Source organism: Staurois parvus, unplaced genomic scaffold (genome assembly GCF_062004578.1).
Source record: "Staurois parvus isolate SC_StPar_1 unplaced genomic scaffold, SC_StPar_1.0 ptg000154l, whole genome shotgun sequence".
In the NCBI taxonomy this organism is placed as follows: domain Eukaryota; kingdom Metazoa; phylum Chordata; class Amphibia; order Anura; family Ranidae; genus Staurois; species Staurois parvus.
Genome location: NW_028317950.1, coordinates 9458128 through 9478406, shown reverse-complemented (window position 1 = coordinate 9478406; position 20279 = coordinate 9458128). Strand labels below are relative to the sequence as shown.

General features: G+C 40.0%; 1 protein-coding gene across 1 annotated transcript in view; it reads right to left on the bottom strand.

Annotated features, from left to right (window-relative positions):
* NSMF (NMDA receptor synaptonuclear signaling and neuronal migration factor) overlaps positions 1-20279 on the bottom strand; it is a 76409-nt gene that overhangs the window by 13292 nt on the left and 42838 nt on the right. Inside the window, exons 4-14 of the mRNA XM_089675024.1 lie at positions 20204-20279; positions 17957-17962; positions 15494-15562; positions 10016-10068; positions 8850-8939; positions 7513-7637; positions 6561-6644; positions 5159-5192; positions 4086-4156; positions 3162-3241; positions 1107-1209 (exon numbers count right to left, since the gene is read on the bottom strand). Of these exons, the coding sequence (XP_089531150.1) occupies positions 1107-1209; positions 3162-3241; positions 4086-4156; positions 5159-5192; positions 6561-6644; positions 7513-7637; positions 8850-8939; positions 10016-10068; positions 15494-15562; positions 17957-17962; positions 20204-20279 (791 nt within the window). The remainder of the gene's footprint in view (positions 1-1106; positions 1210-3161; positions 3242-4085; positions 4157-5158; positions 5193-6560; positions 6645-7512; positions 7638-8849; positions 8940-10015; positions 10069-15493; positions 15563-17956; positions 17963-20203) is intronic.

The following is a 20279-nucleotide window of genomic DNA, read 5'->3' as shown; positions in this document are numbered from 1 at the left end:
ACCACCCAAAACCGACATTTAAACCAAATGAAAATTTCTTCTGTCTCTTGAACCTTGTTGGTCTGATATTGGATTATCTGCTGTGGCCATTATGAGGAGCTCTCAGCATCCCTACTAAATTTATTTTTAATATTCAGAATGTAACAGGCCATCCTGGAATACACAAATGTGGGCAGGAAGTCTAGAATTGAGACAGGGAAGTCTTCATTTATTACTAGAAAGCACTTCTGAGTTACTGTAACTAACCCTTTAAAATAAGACTCAATTTGTTTTGAGAAATTAATGAACATGATGAATATACTATGGAGGGAATAGCACAAGACTACTTAAAGCAAGAAGACCACATAATTATTCTGAGAATTTTATATAATCCCTCATATGAGCAGTGCAATCTTTCTTTAATACTGAACTCCATGAATTTAGCTACTTTATTAAATCTTCTGGCTTACGATGGGTCAAGTCCAATGAGGTGCCTCCTGTTATTAACAAATGACAGTTTTACTGCGTGCCAGGTGTACAGTTATCCCTACTCTCCTGTGGCAAGCACCAGGGAGACGCAGATTTCTCACGTGACAGACACCCCCTTCCCCCCCCCCCCACACACACACACACACACACACACACACACACACACACACACACCATTTTTCATTTACAGAAACCTGTGTATTTTGTGAATTTGTTTACATAATACAAAGAATTCTGTGGTTGGGCAGGAGGAGGGGAGGGCAGAGATGCTGCAGAAGCTGAGACCAGAAGGTCTAGCGTCAAAGTGCTGAAAGTATAGCGACAGCTGTACTCCTGGCACTCAGTAAAAATGTACATTTTTAATTTTAGAGAGAAGTCTATGAGGTGGTATGTACCTTATTGGACCTAACCCCTAGTAAGGAAACACATTTTAGAAAGTGTCTGAATTCCTGGAGTTCAGCTTTAATGCTATGCTGTATTTGTGCAGGACTGTAGTAGGCTAAGAGAGGGCAAAGATTGGAACATGCCAGCTTACTTTTTGTTCAAGGTCAAATTTAGGTCCATTCAGATTCTTTTTATTATACATTTAGGAGTCATTCATTTAGTATACAAATAAAAAATTGTTTATTGTGCCATACCTTTTCACCATTAGGGTTTCCCAAGACGTAGCACCCCATGATATGGATTATATTCGGTTCTGGGTTGGTTTTACTCATCAACCTGCTAAGTTTTCTCCAGAATCTATGAAAGAAAAAGCAATGAAATTCGGTATCAATAATAGTTGTATTTACAGGGAAAGTACAGCTTGCTCTTTCATCTTTTGGTTATTATATTTAAATGCAATGACTTGATTATCCAGTTGTAACACTCAATGTGCAGCAAACACTGAATCAGGAATCATTCTACCTCCCTTCTTAACAGATTTTGGAATAAGATATCAGCCACACAGGGAATACATTGTTTTAATCAAACTGATCTCTTTTACAGATATATGCAGTATATAATTTCTATTTTAATGCCAGCTATAGATGCAGGGTATTAGGTCTATTGATGGACCCCACTGTATGCTTAGCTTTCCTGAGCATATGTATTTAGTAAATAGAAGAGCAGGCAGATGGCTCCCAACACCAGCTTATCTTTGGAGCAATAGTAGGGGTTAGACCAAGTTTTCAAGCCTAATAGTTGATCATTCAATCCCCCTACCTCCACCAAAGAATAGTCAGACATGGAGGTTTCTACTGTCACAATAGACATGGAATTCTAGCTCTATACAGAAGATGTTGGCTAAGGTGGGCAATAATTACATATGGTCTATGGTCAGCTTAAGTATCTGCTTAAAATGTAATTTTTTCATTTGCAAATTGGTAAACTTTAGAGATTAAATGGTTAGCACTTCCGCCTGGCAGTACTAGGGTTGTTGGTTTGAATCCCAACAATGGCACCACCCGCCTGGAGTTTGCATGTTCTCCCTGTGCCTGCGTGGGTTTCCTTCGGGTACTCCGGTTTCCTCCCACACTCCAAAGACATGCTGGTAGGATAATTGGATCCTGTACAAATTGGCCCTAGTATGTGTATGCATGAATGTAAGTTAGGGAACTTAGATTGTACGCCCCTTGAGAGTTGGGCCTCATGTGAATGTACAATATATGACAGTATGCATGTAAAGTGCTGTGCTGGCGCTATATAAGTACCTGTATTAAATAATAACAAAAATGCTTCTGCAGAAGCAGAGGTCAATAGTGGAAAATTCCATTGTTTTTCTTGTCACACGATTCCTTTAGCATAAGCCTGTATTGCTGAATTACAGTGTATACTAAAGCCAATAATGGCTAACAGGCACTGTAAGGTGCCATATTAATTACATATACTGGAAGGACCTTACACTGGGATGCCACCGGAGCCCCTGCTCCAGAGACCAACTTACTAAAAGTATCTGCATATGCAAAGGAACACTTCCTCTCTGATGTGAGAGGAGGGAGGAAGGATCGGGATGTACCTAATCTGCCCAAAGTGAAAAATGTGGGTTTTCTGGGGATGTTCTTGTGGAAGTCTGAGAAGGCTGACATTTTACTGTTCTTTGGCCAGAGAGGGAACTTAGCCTTAGGAACAGGCGAGGGAGCTCTTAGCCAGCACAGAGGATGCTAATGTAACATTGTCCTAAAATCTTATGTAAAATTAGGCCCATTTAAAAAAAAAAAAAAAGAAGGACCCTATAGGATATACAGTACTTATTATGAAATGAGATGAGTCTGTTGGCTCTGTAGCTGACAAACCTCTGTAATAATGAAATAAAAGTTCCACTGCACTCAAATAATCCCTTTCAGCTGAGTAACATTTAAATCGCCAAACAGATTTCAGTCTGCCCTTTATACATCAAAGGATCAGTCGGTGAGCACAAACCCTTCCGTTCCCTACGTCATTAACCTGCAAACATTTATTCCTGGCCGAGACAGCAGCGAGGAGAGAATTAATGAGAAGTGAGAACGCAGAAAGAACTAATTATCCACGGCTCTATTTCATGTACAAACACTTAGCTGCATTTGTGTTGTAATAAACTGGCAAATAATGGAAAGTTTTACAGAGAAAAACTTAATTAGGCTTTTGTGGCATCCTGAAGTCATTGGAGTTCATAAGAAAGACAAATTTCATAAGGTTAGTAGGTAGTGTGATGGGGATAAGAACATTCAACTTACTGAATAAGATCCTCCTCCTTCTCCACTTTGGCAAAAGTAGCGACTTTATTTTTTAACAGATAGAGGTAGCCAGGTCCCCCCTAGAAAGAAACATAAAAGGATGTGCCTTTTATATAGGCTTATAGAACTTTCTTACAGCTTCTACTAAATTTCTGTATATTTCTTATATAATGTGACATCTATTGGTAGCGTATTGACATATTCCAGCAGTAAAATTTATTAGCATCTGTGCCTTTGAGTATACTGAGGAATGCTTTGACTCCTAAAAGATTGGATCATGGCAGAGAGAAGATTGCTGGAGGAACTTCTTTAAGCAGAAAAGGGTAAATGGCAGAGATGCACAACTCCATCAGCCAAATATACAAATTAAAGCTGAAGTTTATTCTGCTTATATTTTGTCTTCCCTTTCCTCCTCATCATGCTAATAAATTAAAACAGACCTTATTTTAGACCCAGTGACATCACTGAGCTTCTGCGCTTCTCTATGTAATATAGACATATCATGGCTGATAGGAGGGGACCTCGCCTCTCAAGAATCCTCAGCCCTGATGCCAACACTGGGTTGGCTCTTAGGAAGACCTATACAAATATCAAAATCCTTAATGGGTAAGTGTCAGTCTGGAGCAGTGGTCATTCCCTGGGCAGGCAGCGTTTACATAAAGACCACCCTAGGTAACACCCACATGCTGAGACTCCCATGTTTGAAAGAACTGAAATCCAATGAATGAAAGGGATGGGTTAGAGACTGTAAGGCTTGGGGAAGAAAGTGCAAGATAATGCTGGACTTCTTCCAGCCAGAAAATGAGCCGGGCTCTATTTGACGTTTTGCAGTGAAAAAAATGTATCCATTTGTACAAATATAATAATTCACAGTACTATGTTTTTACAGCGTTCTGTGTACTACATAATAACTTGATCAGCTACCTGGCAGAAAATGAGCATCTCTCGGATTTTGCACCCTTTTCTGTATACATTCAGCTTCTTCTCAATCTCCTCTGTGGGGGGAGAAAATAAAAACATCTGTGAACACATTTTACAGTTACAGGAAGATAAATGGTGTGAAACTGCTGCTTAAAGCAGAACTTGACCCTAAAAGGGCTTTATGTCCTCCTCACCCCTTCTCTACCACATTTGGCACTTTTTTTGGGGAAGCGGATACCTAGTTTTCTCAGGTACCCACTCCCACTTCAGCTAGAATTGCCTAGGCGATTCCACCGGAAGTTCCCCTCACCCCTGTTCGTAACCTCTTGGGACCCATCGCAGGTCCCGGAATGCAGCAGGACCATTCAAAAAGCACAGTGGGCAGCAGGCTGTGAAGCTGCAAAATTTCTCACAATTATTCTGGCACTGGAAACCGGCCAAGAACCAGCCCTTACAGGGACGGCACTGGATCCTTGGGCAGGTAAGCATCCTTTTATTAAAAGTCAGCGCTACAAATTATTTTAATGGAAGGCCATATACTTTAAGTAACATCCAGTGAGTGGAGGTAACAAATGCTGAAGAAATAAAACTATCCAGCAGGCTGAGCTTACTAGACAAGCCACCACCCAGTTATATAGAGCTGCTCAAAACATTTGACTGTCTCCTAACAACTGCATAGAAATATTTAATGCCAGAATCTCTCATGAAACGCTGAGTAAGAACAAAACGAAGAGGGTTCTGCAGTTTATCAGAACACAATTGATAAATCTTAGATTTAAGTTTAAATATGTAAAAGATGGCAAATATCAATTCTGATATGTAACAAATAGGTTCCAATAAACCTCTGAATCTTCTTCAGAGTCAAACTCCTTCTCACTCACTCATTATATATTTGCTTAGTTCTTGGACAACTTTCCTTAAGAGTAAAATGTGTTATAAAAAAAAAAAAAAAATTTAAACTCTACTGATACCTTTTCAAATACATTTCATAATCCAAACAAAGCAGAAAAAGGGGACTAACAATACCTATTACAAAAAGAATACAAACAGGATGCAAAAAGGCTGACACAACTTACCTAAGATGTCATCAAATGTTGCATGTTCATGATCCTAAACCGCAAAAGACAATAATAGGTATGAAAAACCATCAGAACACAAATGCAGAAACCAAATTCGTACAAGGAAGAGAGTGCATTTTGGTGTGTGGATGTTTTGGGGTGTACAGAAAATGCCATAAAATGTGTCCAATAGCAGTACAACTGTTTTCAAGAAAACGTGTCCTGAGAGATGTACAATGGCTGACGTGACTGTAGACCACCTAAAAGTGTCAACAATCTGTGAGTTTGTGGCTTCTATATTTCCACTGCAAGTCAGCCAGGGCTCCTGTTCCACATACTTACTCCAAACCTGTTACTCGCAAAGTACTGAAGCCATCAGATCGGTGAAACAACCAAGCAAAAATCATCTTCAAGGGGCAGATTAGAAAAGACAGCCTTTGAAAATCTGAGAAATATGGAGGTTGTCATTGCTGGAGTCTCATTTTAAAAATGCCAATTACCTGGCCATCATGCTCCAGTAATTTCGGAGTTACTGACCTGGAGTAAGTATCAGGAGTTCATCATTTCCTCTGACTTAACTACTTGCTTGTTCTGGGTCAGGGACATCCGCAGTGGTAGTGTGTATTTCTCCCATGACAGATTCCCTTCATGGAATGTGATCTCATAAGAATAAAACCTAATTGTTGAATGAAAGCCTGTTTTCTTCCTGTTCAAGTAGAACCTAAAGGTGCCTGCACTTTTCAATCAGACCATCTGATAGTCAACGCACATTTAGTATTTCTCAATCGTTTAAAATCAATTGTTAAAGGTTTAATTGAAGAGGAAACAACCAGACGGGCTGAAAAATGTCTGCCTGGTTGCAATGTGCATGGTATATCTAGTGATTTTTATTATTTCTGGACAATGCACAAATTTGATTGAACGGACCTTTTCTGATTAAATTAATCTAAATAAACACAGCAATGGTGCACCATCTCAAAAATATATACACTATATACAATTGAAAATTCAGCTTGAATTTTAAAAAGACTTTGTAAAATTCATGTGAGCAGCCAATGTTACTCCACTGACTCAGGTCAATCAACATTTAATTCAAAGGACTGGTCAAGATTTTGGTGATGAGAACTAACCACCTCAAATATATTGAGCAGTGTGTATGTAAAACATCATGAATCTCTTGCTGACCATGGCATCCATTGACTTTCTATTGTCTAGCCAGCAGTAGACAGACACATTGGTGACTAGACTTGCTTTGGGTAATGCTTAACATTCAGGCAAATATGTAGCATAAGGCAAATGTGTTGTGCAAAGTTTTCATATTCTAGGACCGCAATGAAATAAAAACACACACGGTAAAATATATACAGTAATCATAAATGGGGCTCTATGGGGATAGTAATACAAAGTAAAGAATTCTTACGTAGAGAATGGGAATGATGGAAGGGTCATCTCTTCGTATTATGGTGGGAATATATTCTGCTTTGGGAACTTTTGACGATATGAGCTGCAGGGAGAATATATGATTATTTTTTGTGCTTCCAAGTCTCCAAACATAAAATGCATTTTGTAGAAATACAGTCTGCAAACAAAAGGAGATAAATACTATGCTACAGCACATTACTGTAATTTGCTTTAGGCAAGTTGTACCTAAATATGTACAGTATGTATATATGTGCATGGAATTCAAAGCTTGATTACCTTTAAGCATTATGGCTGCCTATAGATAGCAAAAAAGCTTTCCACAGCATTTAATTCTGCAGACGTTGTGCCACTGCTCCGCTTCCTGCCTGCTCTCCATACTATCACTGAACATCACTGCTGATAGCTACTTCTCATCCTCCTGTAAGCCCCATAAGTACTTCCTCCTGTTGCCTATTAATTACTAATGTAGGCACTCCCACAGCAATCCGAATTTGAACCCTTGGCAGACCAAGTGCCAACAGATTAGAAATGCATAATAAAATGAAGTGTGCCCTTGATCTAGCTTACTTTAAATTAACTTCTCACTAGTTTATCTGAGAAGGAACCCCATAAAAGGCTATAGCTCATTAAAATGACACCTCTTGTTTAGTTTTGGACATCATATGGAAGGGTTAGAACTTTTTACTACTATCGGTGTTCCCAATGGGGAGATTTTTCCCCACTTCCTGTCCCAATTCTCTCTTCCCAAAAGTATTCTCCTAATATTCCTTGGAAGAATTCACCATGGCCTCAGCTACATCGTCCATATTCACTAATGGTTTTACAAAAGAAATAATGTTTTTCCAGTTTAATTTCCACTATCAGTGCAAACATGTTTATGTCTGTGTGTTGGCAACGGGTGTAATATAAATGGTAAGAAGGAACAATTAAGGGGAAAATATTATACTTACCATAATCTTGGGTGGAATAAAATCTTCTCCTTCACAACACATAATTTCCATTTCTCTCTCGGCCTCCCAGTTCAGATCCTCACACTCCTCATTTAGAGCTGTGCAGGAATTTTGCAGATCATGGCCTAAATGAACAAGAGTGCACATATAGCATGAGAAAGGCATACTTTATGGCCAAGCTGAACAAGTGACCTGCAAGTTGCATCTGCATATAAAGTGTTACCTGCCTTTCATTTTAAGTCATAAAACTGTTTTGGTGGTATCAGCTCAAAACTTAATTTTTTGTGAAAATCAAAGCTGTCTATTGTCCCAAGCAGCAGGATTTGGACAGTGATTCAATGTTGGTGCAATATAAATCCTGTATATTAATACTGTATGTAAAAAAGGACAGAATCCATAAAACTGAATGATAGTAGAGTGACTTGACTTCCCCTATCCTTGGGAGCAAGCCAGCAGTGGTGAAACACGTCAAGGAAGGTGGAGACATCAATGAATGCAGTTTCATTTGTTGATAAATTAATTACAGAAAGAAGAGCCAAGTTTTTTAATGCAGTTTATATTTTTTATACTTTTGACAGAGTGGAGACAAGCTGTGGTAGCCAGCATCTTGGTTGTCTGTGTGGGATGAGGGGAGCAATGGGTTTCAGAGTGCAATAATGTTTTCTGTCCACAAGCAAAACCTTTTAGTATTTGATAGAGCAGGGAAGGGCTGTCACTCCAGGGTTGTTTTGGGTTTATTTTTGTTGTCTTTGCATCATTAGAGGGATATCTCTTTACTTCTTGTCCTGGTGACAAAACTGGATGGGAGAGGAAATCTGAAACCTATAAGGTCTACCCCAGCTACAGTTTTTTACTTTTTCAAACAACTCATCCCCACACATCTATTACCCGTTGTATCACTTTCCATTCCATTTGGATTGTAAGCTCTAACAAGGGAGGGCCCTCCTAACCTTCATATCTTGAATTGTATTGTAACTGTACTGCCTCTGTTTATACTGTAAATCCTGTATAAATAATATCCAAACTTTCTATCCTTTATAATCACCTTGTGCAAGGGTATGCCTAAATTGCTTCCTCCAGAGGAGAATGACCTACAGCGAAGGGATTATAGATGTCAGTGGGATTTTGTGAGAAGAGGAAATTGGAAGTGTTTGGGGGGTGGGTGTTATGTACTGGGATAATGGGTAATGGGATGGACTTGGAAAGTTTTAGGGGTTGACTTATTAAGTATGAAACAGCTAGTTTAGGACTTATGCTCAGGGGTCTTGACTCATATGTTACACAAAAGGTCAGGTGTTTAGGCTATGCAATGTACTTCTAAATACTTCAGTGCTTACTTTCTTTGGAATCATGGATGGAGTCTGCTTTGACTGGGGTGGGGTCGCTCCAGGACCGGCTGAAGCTCCTTTCTCGACGGTCAGCAAAAGCTGTATAAGGAAAAGAGAGAATTCTTGTAATATTCTTCTTTGCAGAACATATAGATATTTGTTATACAAGTCATACAGGTACATTATAGCTTTATTGTACCACTACCCCCTCCCTCCTAGATTGTAAGCTTGAAAGAGTAGGGCCCTCTTACCCCTCGTACGCTGTCTGTTTTTGTTGTACTGTGCCATGTATTGTCCCCCCTATTGTACAGCGCTGAGCAAACCCTTTGGCGCTATATAAACTCAATGTAATAATAATAATAATAATAATATTGTGCCTTTAGCATAAATATTAGTTCTTGGGCTTGTGCATCATACTAAGAACAAACACACAGTGCAGGACAAATTGGTATTATTTTTCATAATGCTTTTTTTTTTTACAACCAATTAGCCCAACCCCTGAGGATCCACTGTAAATACATGAATATGCATCCCTGCACTGGTAGATTAACCTTTAACGAGGCAAATGCCAAGGGGCATATTTATGATGCCATGAATGTAACTACTGCCAAACATTCACTGGTGGTGAATAAATCACTGGCATGTAAAGCACAGCCACCTGGAAGGTTCACCTGCAGTGAATTTTTTGGTGAACGTCAATTTCTCTGCTTAAAAAATATGGCGTATATGTGTGCGTAAGATGCCAGAAGTGTAATCCTATAACACTTAGTCTGGTTATGTAAAAATACAAAAGGCAGGATCCCCCAATCAAGACTGTTAAAGCTTTTATGGCAAGAGCACCGTTATCACCTACCTTGTTACCTACAGAGCAAAAGCAGTTAAAGGCCAGCAATAAAATCTGCTACCTTTGCTAACAGAAGTGAAACATTTTTTTTTAATCTCTGCAACAGGACTTTCATAGACGCTGGACTGTGTGTGTAGGCAGTAAATTGTTTCTTAGACAGTGTGAATATTACATCACCATCGCCTGTTCTCAGCCCTACGTGCGAACACATAATGATAAACACAGCCATTGTATACCAACACACAAGGGAATTCCTATATGAAACACTATAAAAACAGACAAAAGGCCCATCGGAGGGCAATCCATTTCAACATTTTCGCTCTCTGCTTACACTGAGCTTTCATTCTGCGGCTTCCGACCATCCGTAAGTGCTTTCGGAAATTCCTGTGGGAGAGAAGAAGAGAACATTAAAAAGGAAAATAGTGGCATTATGTATGAACCATTATATTATGCCTTTGAGATGTGATTAAAATCTCAAATTAAACTGGGCAGTTTGGTAAGCACCTGCTCCGGTCATGCGATTTGTTTAACATTAAAGGAAACCTGTGATTTGTCCCTACTGGGCACCTTACTTCCATCCTCCTCAGCTGAAAATACCAGGCAAATTCCTTTCCCTACATTCAGCAGCAAGAGCTGTATATTGAAGCTTGCGCACAGCTTCCTCACATAAGGGAATGGGTCCTCCATACCCAGATGTACCAGTATTCTCCTCGCTTCTGGCAGCTGAAAAAATATTTGCAGCTGGAGAGGGTAACAGTGATGAGACCCAGTTGCTTTCCCCTGCAATCTGATTTGTCTTCCATTGGGACTGTATAGGGATATACAATACATGGGAGACATTTTTAAATGCCTCTTGATCTTCCTGAACATAATCTAGATGTTCAGTCCTACAAGAAAAAGGGATAAGTGTGTACATTTTATGGAGGTATCTATGTTTTTCCAAATAGGTGGGTCACTTGGTCCCTGCCATAGGTGACCCTCAAGCAGAGCAATTTTAAATTAATAGAAACCTATTGATCAACTGACCATAGAAAAACCAAGTGTCCTGATTGTTCTTAAAGTATATATTTTCGATATTTTCCTTTATCCTTGTAGGACTCACCATTTTGATCTGTGTGAGGACCCAGATACCTAAAAACTGAAGAGTGTGCTCATATGCTAACCTCTAAAGAGAGAGTCCATCTCCAATTTCGCCCTTGCATTTTATTTCAATGGGGCTGCCCATCACAATGGACAAAAAGAGGAGGGGGTGTGCCTTAGTTAGACCTGTAGAAGTCAACATTGCATACTAAAGTGGCTCAGGCTTCTGGCTTCCTGGGGGAGCTGGACCCACATCTACAAATACTTCCAAGTTCATGCTATTCCAGGTCCATGCTATATTGTTCCTCCATTAGTTTGATTACTGAACATTAGTAAACAGGTTTATAGATTTTTTCCATTTAACAATGGGCTCCACAAGAAAAAAAAGATCCTTCTATTTAATACAGTAACAAAAATACAAAAAGTAAACACAGTAAGGTTTCATTTACATGGTATTTTACTGCCAGCTGTGCAAGAATTCAGCCGATGCCTGCAGTTGGATTCACAGGTGGATGTAGATAGTTGTAGCCGCCAAGCCAATACAAAGTGACAAATGAGAGGCTGACAGCGGCCACAGCTGTTCATCAGTCTTTGGTGTTAAATGATTGCACATGGATTCAAGCTGTCTGCATCCAGGGGCGATCATCTGTTCCTACCTGCAGGTAATCGCTCAATGTGTGATTACATCTGAACACAGGCAGACACCTGCAGCTGCTACCAGCCTGTCATTGCTTTGTATTGAGTAGACGCAACCACAGGAAACTGCTGGATTCTGGCATGAAACTAGCACTAACATTCCATGTGAAGCAGAAAACAAAAATATATGTCCACTGAAAATGTACTATAGGCTTATGCTGAGAAAGCTGCAGACACAGACAGTTTCAGGAAGGGCTTGTGTGGATACAGATATTACAGACAGAAAGAAAATGCTTACTGAGTTACTCCTTTTCATTATGGATGGAATTAAAGGTCAATTCCACTAAAAACTGATATTGCAGCCCTGGTCACCATGATTGAGTTGGGATACCTGTGACTATGTGTGTCTGTCAGAGAATCCAGAACCAAGTTTTTCCAGAAGAGGTTTGTGTTTCCTCCAACTTTACAAGGCACTTAAACCTTTTGACCATAAATAATAAAATCCACATTTTTTTGCAGGTAAAAAAAATGTGCGTTTATTACTTTTGGTTGCAGGAGCCTGTAAAGCATTGCACCAGCGATCAGCAGATTGCAGCGGGCAGCGGCTGCAGCATTGGGAACATGTTACATGTTCCACCCTAAAAATGGGTGGAACATGTAACATGTTCCCAAATGTGAACTTATCCTTTAACAAAGGTGTCACCTTCTGACGGCAGAAAGGCTGTCTCCTGAAAGTCAATCTGCAATCAAAGAGGGAAATGTGATACCATAGTTTGGCTTTGGATTTGGCCATAGCAGTTTGGATAGATATCAGAAGGCATCACATTATTCCACTGTCAGCAACTAAGAAAACAAACATATCAGTTTAACGTGAAGCTGGCCTTTAAGCCTGACTCCATGCATAGCTGTCATTCCCATTGATGTGTCACAAATGCATTCTCTCTATACTGGCAAAATACCACATAAGACATGGTTAAAATTTTTGATATATGGCACTGGTAAACACCAGATTTAACAGCACAGTTCCTGTTCTTGATGGCCTAGGACTCCATATACAAACAATTTATGTCCTAAGCCTCATTTAAACTGAATTCCAGGTATAGCAATATTCACATAGTTACAGTGATCAAGCTTGGACCAATGTAAGTATGCATTTGCCATACCTGTGGGATCCCACAGGAGGCACCACTGCTACAGTGATCTCCACCAGCTTCCGAGTCCTGTGCTGACCTGCTCCTTTGTGAACACAGGAGGTTTCCTGCTCGGCAGAGGAGCTATTCAGAGAACACTTTGCATTTTCTCAATGAATATTCTCTGGATGAGATGGGAGAATGGGACATCACTGCACTGCTTCTCCACCTGGTCCAATCAGCATTGAGAAAATGCAAATTGTTCCCTAAATGGTGCCTGTGTCAAGTGAGCCATCTACTGTGTTCACAATGCAGCAGGTCAGCCACTCGGCACAGAACCCAGAACCTAGTGGAGATCACTGGAGTAGTGGTGCCTACTACAGTGATTTTCAGCTTCTAGAAGGATACCCAAGGTATGGAACACACATACATTGGTCCAAGCCAGACTGATGTAACTATGTAAATATTGCCATACTTGGAATTCAGCTTTAAACAAAGGCAGGGTACACGGTTTTGTTTTCAACCACTTAGAACAACTCTGCTATTTTCTGATATTGAATAGCGATATACAGGTAGCAGAATGGTAAGATAAGTTAGCTTCTTGTTGGTTAAATTTTGGTCTGGTGGTGCCTGAAATAAGTGGCAGAACATTTCTGATTTATCAGAGGGAAAGAAGGCTGCCGGGAGACTTTGCAGTCTGTTGAGAGAAGTGAGTCACATAGAGGGCATCACTGAGCAGGTATAAAATCAGATGATTACATAAAGGCTGTTCATTCTGAGTTTATCCCTCAGTTTACTTTAGGAAATGCACACATTACTAGGAAGATTTATTGAATGAAAATAAAGGCTTTTTTTGTACAGTCTCAATTCACTATTGGTATTATGCTGACCCACTTCATCAGAAAAAAAAAAAAATCTTGACCTAAAATTGTGAATTCACCCAGTTGCAACATCTCTAATATTAATGGCAAACCTATTGGGGTAAACTATGAAAGCCGCCCATGCAGTTTTGGTCTTCAAAGCCAATCATCCAAGGTCAGCTAGCAGACATGGTAAGCAGGCTTTACAGTGTTTCTACGCTGTGCCATTCACTCTCCAGAGCTTTCCTGAAGCTTTTCTGAGCTTATGCAGAGCTATTGACCCATTCCCAACCCCACATGACGATAATAAGGCCTGGTGATTGGTTGCCCAAAGAAAGGTCACTGCATTATTGGAAGCAGGGCATAGAGTCAAGTGCTCTTTGTATCCAAAGCTGTTGGATTTGTCTCAGGGCAAATTGGTCATTGAGAGAGCACATGCGGGCCAATTCAAAGCTTCTTACCACGCCTGCTACCAAGGAACCTGGTACCTTTTCCTGATTAGGCAGAGATTAGGTACACTTTAAAAATATAAGAGGGATATAATTTAGGGAGTCACTGACCAGGAACAAGATGCAGCCAATGACCCTGGAACCCCAGACCTGCACCAGGCCAATGGTGAAGCAAGCATATAGATGACCGGACAGAGCAACTCCTGTATTTCTATCCTGAATAAAGAATATATTGTATTATACAGAAAATTAACAATGAATTACACAATTGTAACACTGAGCTGCCTTCATGGGTGGTCCAGAAAGCTCAGAATTTTCTTCCTTACAGCCTAACATGAGTTAATACACAGCAAGGAGTATTCTTCACATTCCGGAACAAATGGTACATAAAAAGGGACTGACAGGTTCCCTTCGTCAAGATATGGCGTTAAGCAGCTGCCAATGTGAGGGCTGCCGTGCATTAGCTCCCGGCAGCTCTATGATTAGGGGTCTGTGCTGTGGGTGTCAGAAATAGTTACATGCAGATTTGATTATCCTCAAGAAAACAGCGAGAAGATTTTCCACTTGAACACATCCTTTGAAAGTGGTGAGAGGAATGACAAGACTATGATCTCGTTGTGCGGCGTGAGATGGCATGTCAAATTTTCCTTTGATACAGAAATAATGTTCCACAGCCGGTGACGGAAATTAAAAGGGGACTAATCACTAAGATACGCGAGATCTCTTAAAAACTCCCACAACAGGATACTGGCAATGCCTTCATAGAGCTGTTGTGCTTTGCACGCTTCCTGTTCAAGGTATGTGTTTTGGGAGTTTTTATTACAGTCCACATCAGGAACTCCAGCATTCATATTTCAGCACTGATGAGGGATTTTCTGGCCCCCGAAAACTGTATTTCTACTGGTTGTTACACCATTGTCAAGAATAAACTTTTTATGGACTTATAAACTGATCATTTGGCACACTGGTTCTTCAGGCACACTATTTTTCTGTTTGCATAATTGTCTCATTTATGTTGGACCCCCTCTTTGTGTTTTTTGCATGGCCTAGATCCACTTGACAAAGACCACTATCACTTGTATTTGAAGAAATAGACCATAAAATATATATGCAGCGCTATATTTTATGGTCTATTTTGAGGATTAAGGGGTTTTATCCTTCTATGCTAGCAGCTGTTTTCTGGTTTAATTTGTGCACTCACTCTTACTACTTGTTTTTATATGTATTTGAAGAAAGTTGAGCATCAAGTCCAGTGCCTCTATGTGATATGATTCTAAAATTTTAGTTGTCACGGATACATGAAGTAAGGCTTGAACTGGTGACATCTGCAAAAACTCCCGTCATATAGGAATATTTTTTTTTTCATCCTCTTTAATCTACCCAGTGGGGACACAGACAGAAAAATAAGCAAAACAAGACAAAGGTTTTAACCCTTCTCCACCCAATAAAATAAATAATATAAAATAAAGTGTTGCCTGGCCTTCTATTCTTTACAGAATTTAATTTTTCATGAAATAGTTCTTGTGCTACATGAACAATTCCACCTCCTTATTTCTTGTCTACACGCCTCTTGTTTTTTCAAAGTACATAAAATGGAAGGTCCTGTCTGCACAGCCCTCCAGCGATATACATGCAAACTCAGTAATCACCCTACCTCTGAATAACGGCTGCCGAGTCATTCTCTCGCTTCCGTCTCTTCCTCTCGGCATAGCCTCGGAAGGCCCTGAGAAACCGGTTTGTGTCAAAAACTAGCCCAGCAAATGGGATACAAGCCAAAACAGTAGTACACTGGGTGAGTGGACATACCATGACAGGAGACAACACCGAAGCAAACCAAAGCTTCTGAACACATACAGGCAGAGAAATGAACACAACACAGACTAACACTGGTTACACACGATCCAACTAAGCAGGTGCTGTGATTCGATTCAAACGCCACTTGCAATGGTTGGCCCATGTAGAATAACAAGAGTATCTGGTAAGTCTCTGGTGACCAACAGGTAATATTTCCTTTTTCTATGGAGAAGGAAGAGAGATTTCAACAAATGAACCTCGTCAACCCATCAGCCAAAATAGGGGAAAGACCTGTGAATAGTTTGCGACTAGGCAGATATCTTACTTCCTATCAGCGGCACAACTGTCCACTATTGGTCTCCTTTTGAGGCACAGCCAGACCAAAATATAAGGAGCAAGTAGCTATGGATAACAAAAGCGGAGCAGACAAGGTGGTCTATGTAAAATCAGAAAACTCTAGGAGTAGGAGATGAGTATTTGGTCTTGTGGTAGTAATGGACTGCATCTAACTGCCGGTTATCCTTTTTTTTTCTGCTATTATACAGAGGTCACACAGTCCATGCATTATTCACTTAGTGCGTAATGTGGACCTGCAGGAACCTCTGGGATCACACATGGGTAGGGCCTACCATTAGAATCTGGGACTAGGCATGGGGGGAGGGGACAGGCAGCTTGCAATGAGGTCTTAGCAAGGCACTAAGCAGGAACAGCCCTGTGTACCTTGACTGCAGAGCCAATAGTCTCTATCTCAATTGAAAACTGAAAACCTAGTATTGATGACCTCCTTGTGAAAATGCTAGTTGTCTAGCTGTCTCTTTATCTATGGGCTATATATGCTGAGTCACTGACCAACGGGCATGCATGCAGCTAGCGAAGCCAAAGGAAAATTTATGACCTGCATACTTGTTGTGGGTCTCCAATAGGGACACAGACAGAAAAGCAGATTGAGGCTCTAACCTTCCCGTACTCTAATGTATAAACTGTATTAGTGCCCGTGTAGACACCCTTTTGTTCGACTTCTACCACCATTTATGTCTATGTGAATACAAAAGTGGCAGAAGCAGATCAAATTCATGTCAGCTTCATCTGCATTTAATTCTGAGCATCTCAAACGATGTCAAAACAAGCTTTATTTGTCCATCAATGCCATTTGACACAGGACCTGATCAAGTTGCCGTGCTAGAATGTCAGTTTTTATGTGCTTTTCCTAACCCTGAAGTTCCAGCAGACGTTAGACTGAAATCCGTATTGCAGCATCTTCCCTAAACATAGGAAAGTTCACTAGGGGGGTCCATACACATAATTTTAAAGTCCATTTTACAGTCCCTCTCCTTAGATCCACATCCATGTGTAAAGGGATTGGGCAGGTTGGAATGCTCGATCTCTGTTATTCCCAAATAAGCAGGAGTTAAGACTCTTCACGTGACCCCACATCCTCTTATCAAAACAGGACATATGATACATAAAGAAAATTCCTGCTGATAGCAGATCAGATGGTTGGGTCTTGCATACACTTATGATGTCTTTGAACAGTTTAAACATTACATATCATCTAACTAGCAGGATGACCACTGGTTCGAGCCTGTCATGACATTTCGACGCTCTCTAAACACCAAAATGAAGCCACCTCATGGACTGGTAGAAGTCAAGCTCATTACACCAAATATGAATATAGAGGCAATATTTCTACATGTCAATTCATTTATAAAGCTTAGTGGGAGATGCAAGTTATCATATTAGAATATCACCATTCAAGGTCACTTTTCATTATTCTGGAAGTAGTATGTAACTACAGTATGTTATTAATCAGAAGAATCAGAACTGAGAGGTATCCAGGGGAGGTCTACTAGCGGACAAGTGGGAAAAACTACAATATTTTCTTTATAAAACCAGCAAAATTATTTATATAGGAGGTTGCAAATTTGGATTTGTGGAATGTTTGTATGGACAGCCTAAATCAACCAGTTATATTTCCATATATTCCCAGGTTATGTCTTTCCAAAGCCAAATGTTACACAGAGCAGAATAAGTGTTCATTAATGCTTATTTGAAAATAGTAACCCAACTTGTATTTAGCAAGTCAGTCCTAAAGAATACTGCTTCCCCACCCTCCCCTCTCATGCTTTTACACAATTTGCACAATTTCCATTGTTTCATAAGGTATGACAGCTGTATACATCAACACGGGAGACAGATCAACATAAACACAGCATGCAGTTCTGTGAAACCAAATGTGCATGCATAGGGGGCTGTGGGGGATGGAGGCAAGCAATAGGGTTTACAATGTAGTCTACAATGCAGTCTTATTCAAGCAAATACTTACGAGATCCTGTTCACATTGAGAGGACGAGGAAGAAAAAAAAGGTGACATTTAGTTACCCAACTGTCATGTTTGACAGACTGTGAAATGCATTTTCTTTTTATAGTCAGTTTCAAAAGAATGGAGAAAAACATGCTTAAAGATGAACTCCAGGCAGAAAAATTATTGTGTAAATCTTATAGCATTGTTACATTTACTTTTTAATTACAGCTAGTGTAAATAACTGAATATGTCTTTATATTAGATTCCTCTGATCTCTTGCACAGCAGAACTTAAGCTGATCATACACCCATAGTTTGCAGGCTGAACGAAAGAAATCTAAACCTCAGATGTCCACCCGTTGTCACAAACTCTGGCCATGGGAGAAGTACAGAGAAGCTGCAGAAATTGACCCCAAAGAATTTAGGGTCAAACCGAAAGCCATCACTCTTATCACAGGTAGCCCCATTCTGCAGAATTTATTGCACTTGCTGCATCCAGACTCACCAAACTCCTAGTGCCACCCAGTCATGAGAAGCTTGTAAATTCAAGAACAAATGTCTAGGCGACCTGTTTTTACCAGATATGAACCCAGTTTCCAGGTGTACAATGGTTGGGATAACTTGATTAAGCCTGAGGGGAAGGATTTCACTAAAAATGTTACCAACTGTTTGTAGAAAAGATATAGCTCTATAGGGTGCTGGATCAATAGGCTTTATTTGGCTTGGGTATAAGAATAAGTCTTCAGACAAAGATGATGGGAGTATTAGTCACATACTGTATATTTCTTTATATAAAGCCAGGAGGTGAGGGGAAAGTATCTCATCAATGCCGGGGCCTTGGCCCAATCAAATTTGGAAATGGCAGACTGGACCTCAGTAAGAGTACCACCTCAAGCATGAGACCATTAGAGTTTATAAAGTTTTTATTTCTTTCACTGTTTAAAAATTGGCTATTCTTGCTTTAACAAACAGTATATCACAAGTTGGTCAGGCACTTATTCATAACTTGGTGAGGCAATAGACCACAGACTGGAACCATTGCTGAAAAAATGTTTGAAGAACTCAATTATTTTGTCCCAAAAGACCCTTCCCGCAACAAATATTCAGTGCCTTCATCCATCCTTGTCAAGGTATCATATTATGAGGCTGCCTTGTCTGCGCAGAAAGATGCTGACTAGAGCAGGTTTGTTTTCTGTTTTAAGGCTGGTCTCATTCTGTCAAGATCCATATATCTCTACGTATATAAAACTGCCATGTCAGCTCACTGGTTTAAACACAGGTGTGTTTAAACAATGGTGCCAGCTGACGATGGCCGAAGGCATCTTCCCAACGATGTCAAAAGTTCCTTTGACGTTTTGGCTCAGCAGATCATCCTGCAAACGGTAACTCTTCATCCCTGCAATGCTTAAGATTCTTCTTTTTCTGCATTGGCATTCTCGTATGAAAAGGTGCCGTATTTTGGTTTAGATTTTAGATCATAAATATGCATGCTCTAAAAGGGCAATTAAATACTTGGTTGAATCTAACATATACTGTATAAAAACTGTTTAGACAGCTAAATAATTTTTAAAGCAGTTTACTCTACTGGACTACTGAAAGCAGAATTCCATTAAAATAATGCAGCTTTTGCTTCAATACTCACCTTTGGTCCACCAGTGTCCTTCTCAGACTCCATGTTCAGTTCAAACTGCCCAAGCATCATTCAGAGCATCCCAATCATGGTCTACCCAACCTGAATAAGTACTTTAACCCCTCTTTTGCAAAGTGCCTAAAGCATTATTCTGGTAGCGCTGCCTTTTATACACAGAACTGTTCACTACATACCACCTGCTAATGCTATTATGGCAGGCACTCTCACCAGCAGATCTAAAATTGTAATGGGATGCATAGGATAGATGGAAAGGACATTAACTCCAAAATAAACTGAGATTACAGACAGCAATAGAGTCAGAAATTTTGGTAGGGAAATCTCATTATTGGAGCAACCAAGACAATAAAAAGTAAGAGGCCGATATTCTGGTGTTGTGAGCTATGAGTCTGCTAATTAGCAAACAAGAACACCTGTTGAGGTCATTATGAGGGTCACTGTATACATTTAATTCTACCTGGAGTTCTTCTTTACATAAGGAGTATATCTGTAATTATATAACAGAACACAGTAATGTTTAAACAACATGATTCACAAACATTTAGGTTATATTGACTAAAGAGAACTTGTGTTTGTATGTGTGGTGGGGTATCTAAGGAGACATTGGAAAGCTATACTTACGCTTGCATAGTTGTGGTGGCGGTCTGAAAGGTGAAGAGATTTTCCTTAGGAAACCAAGTCCGTACAGGGACATCAT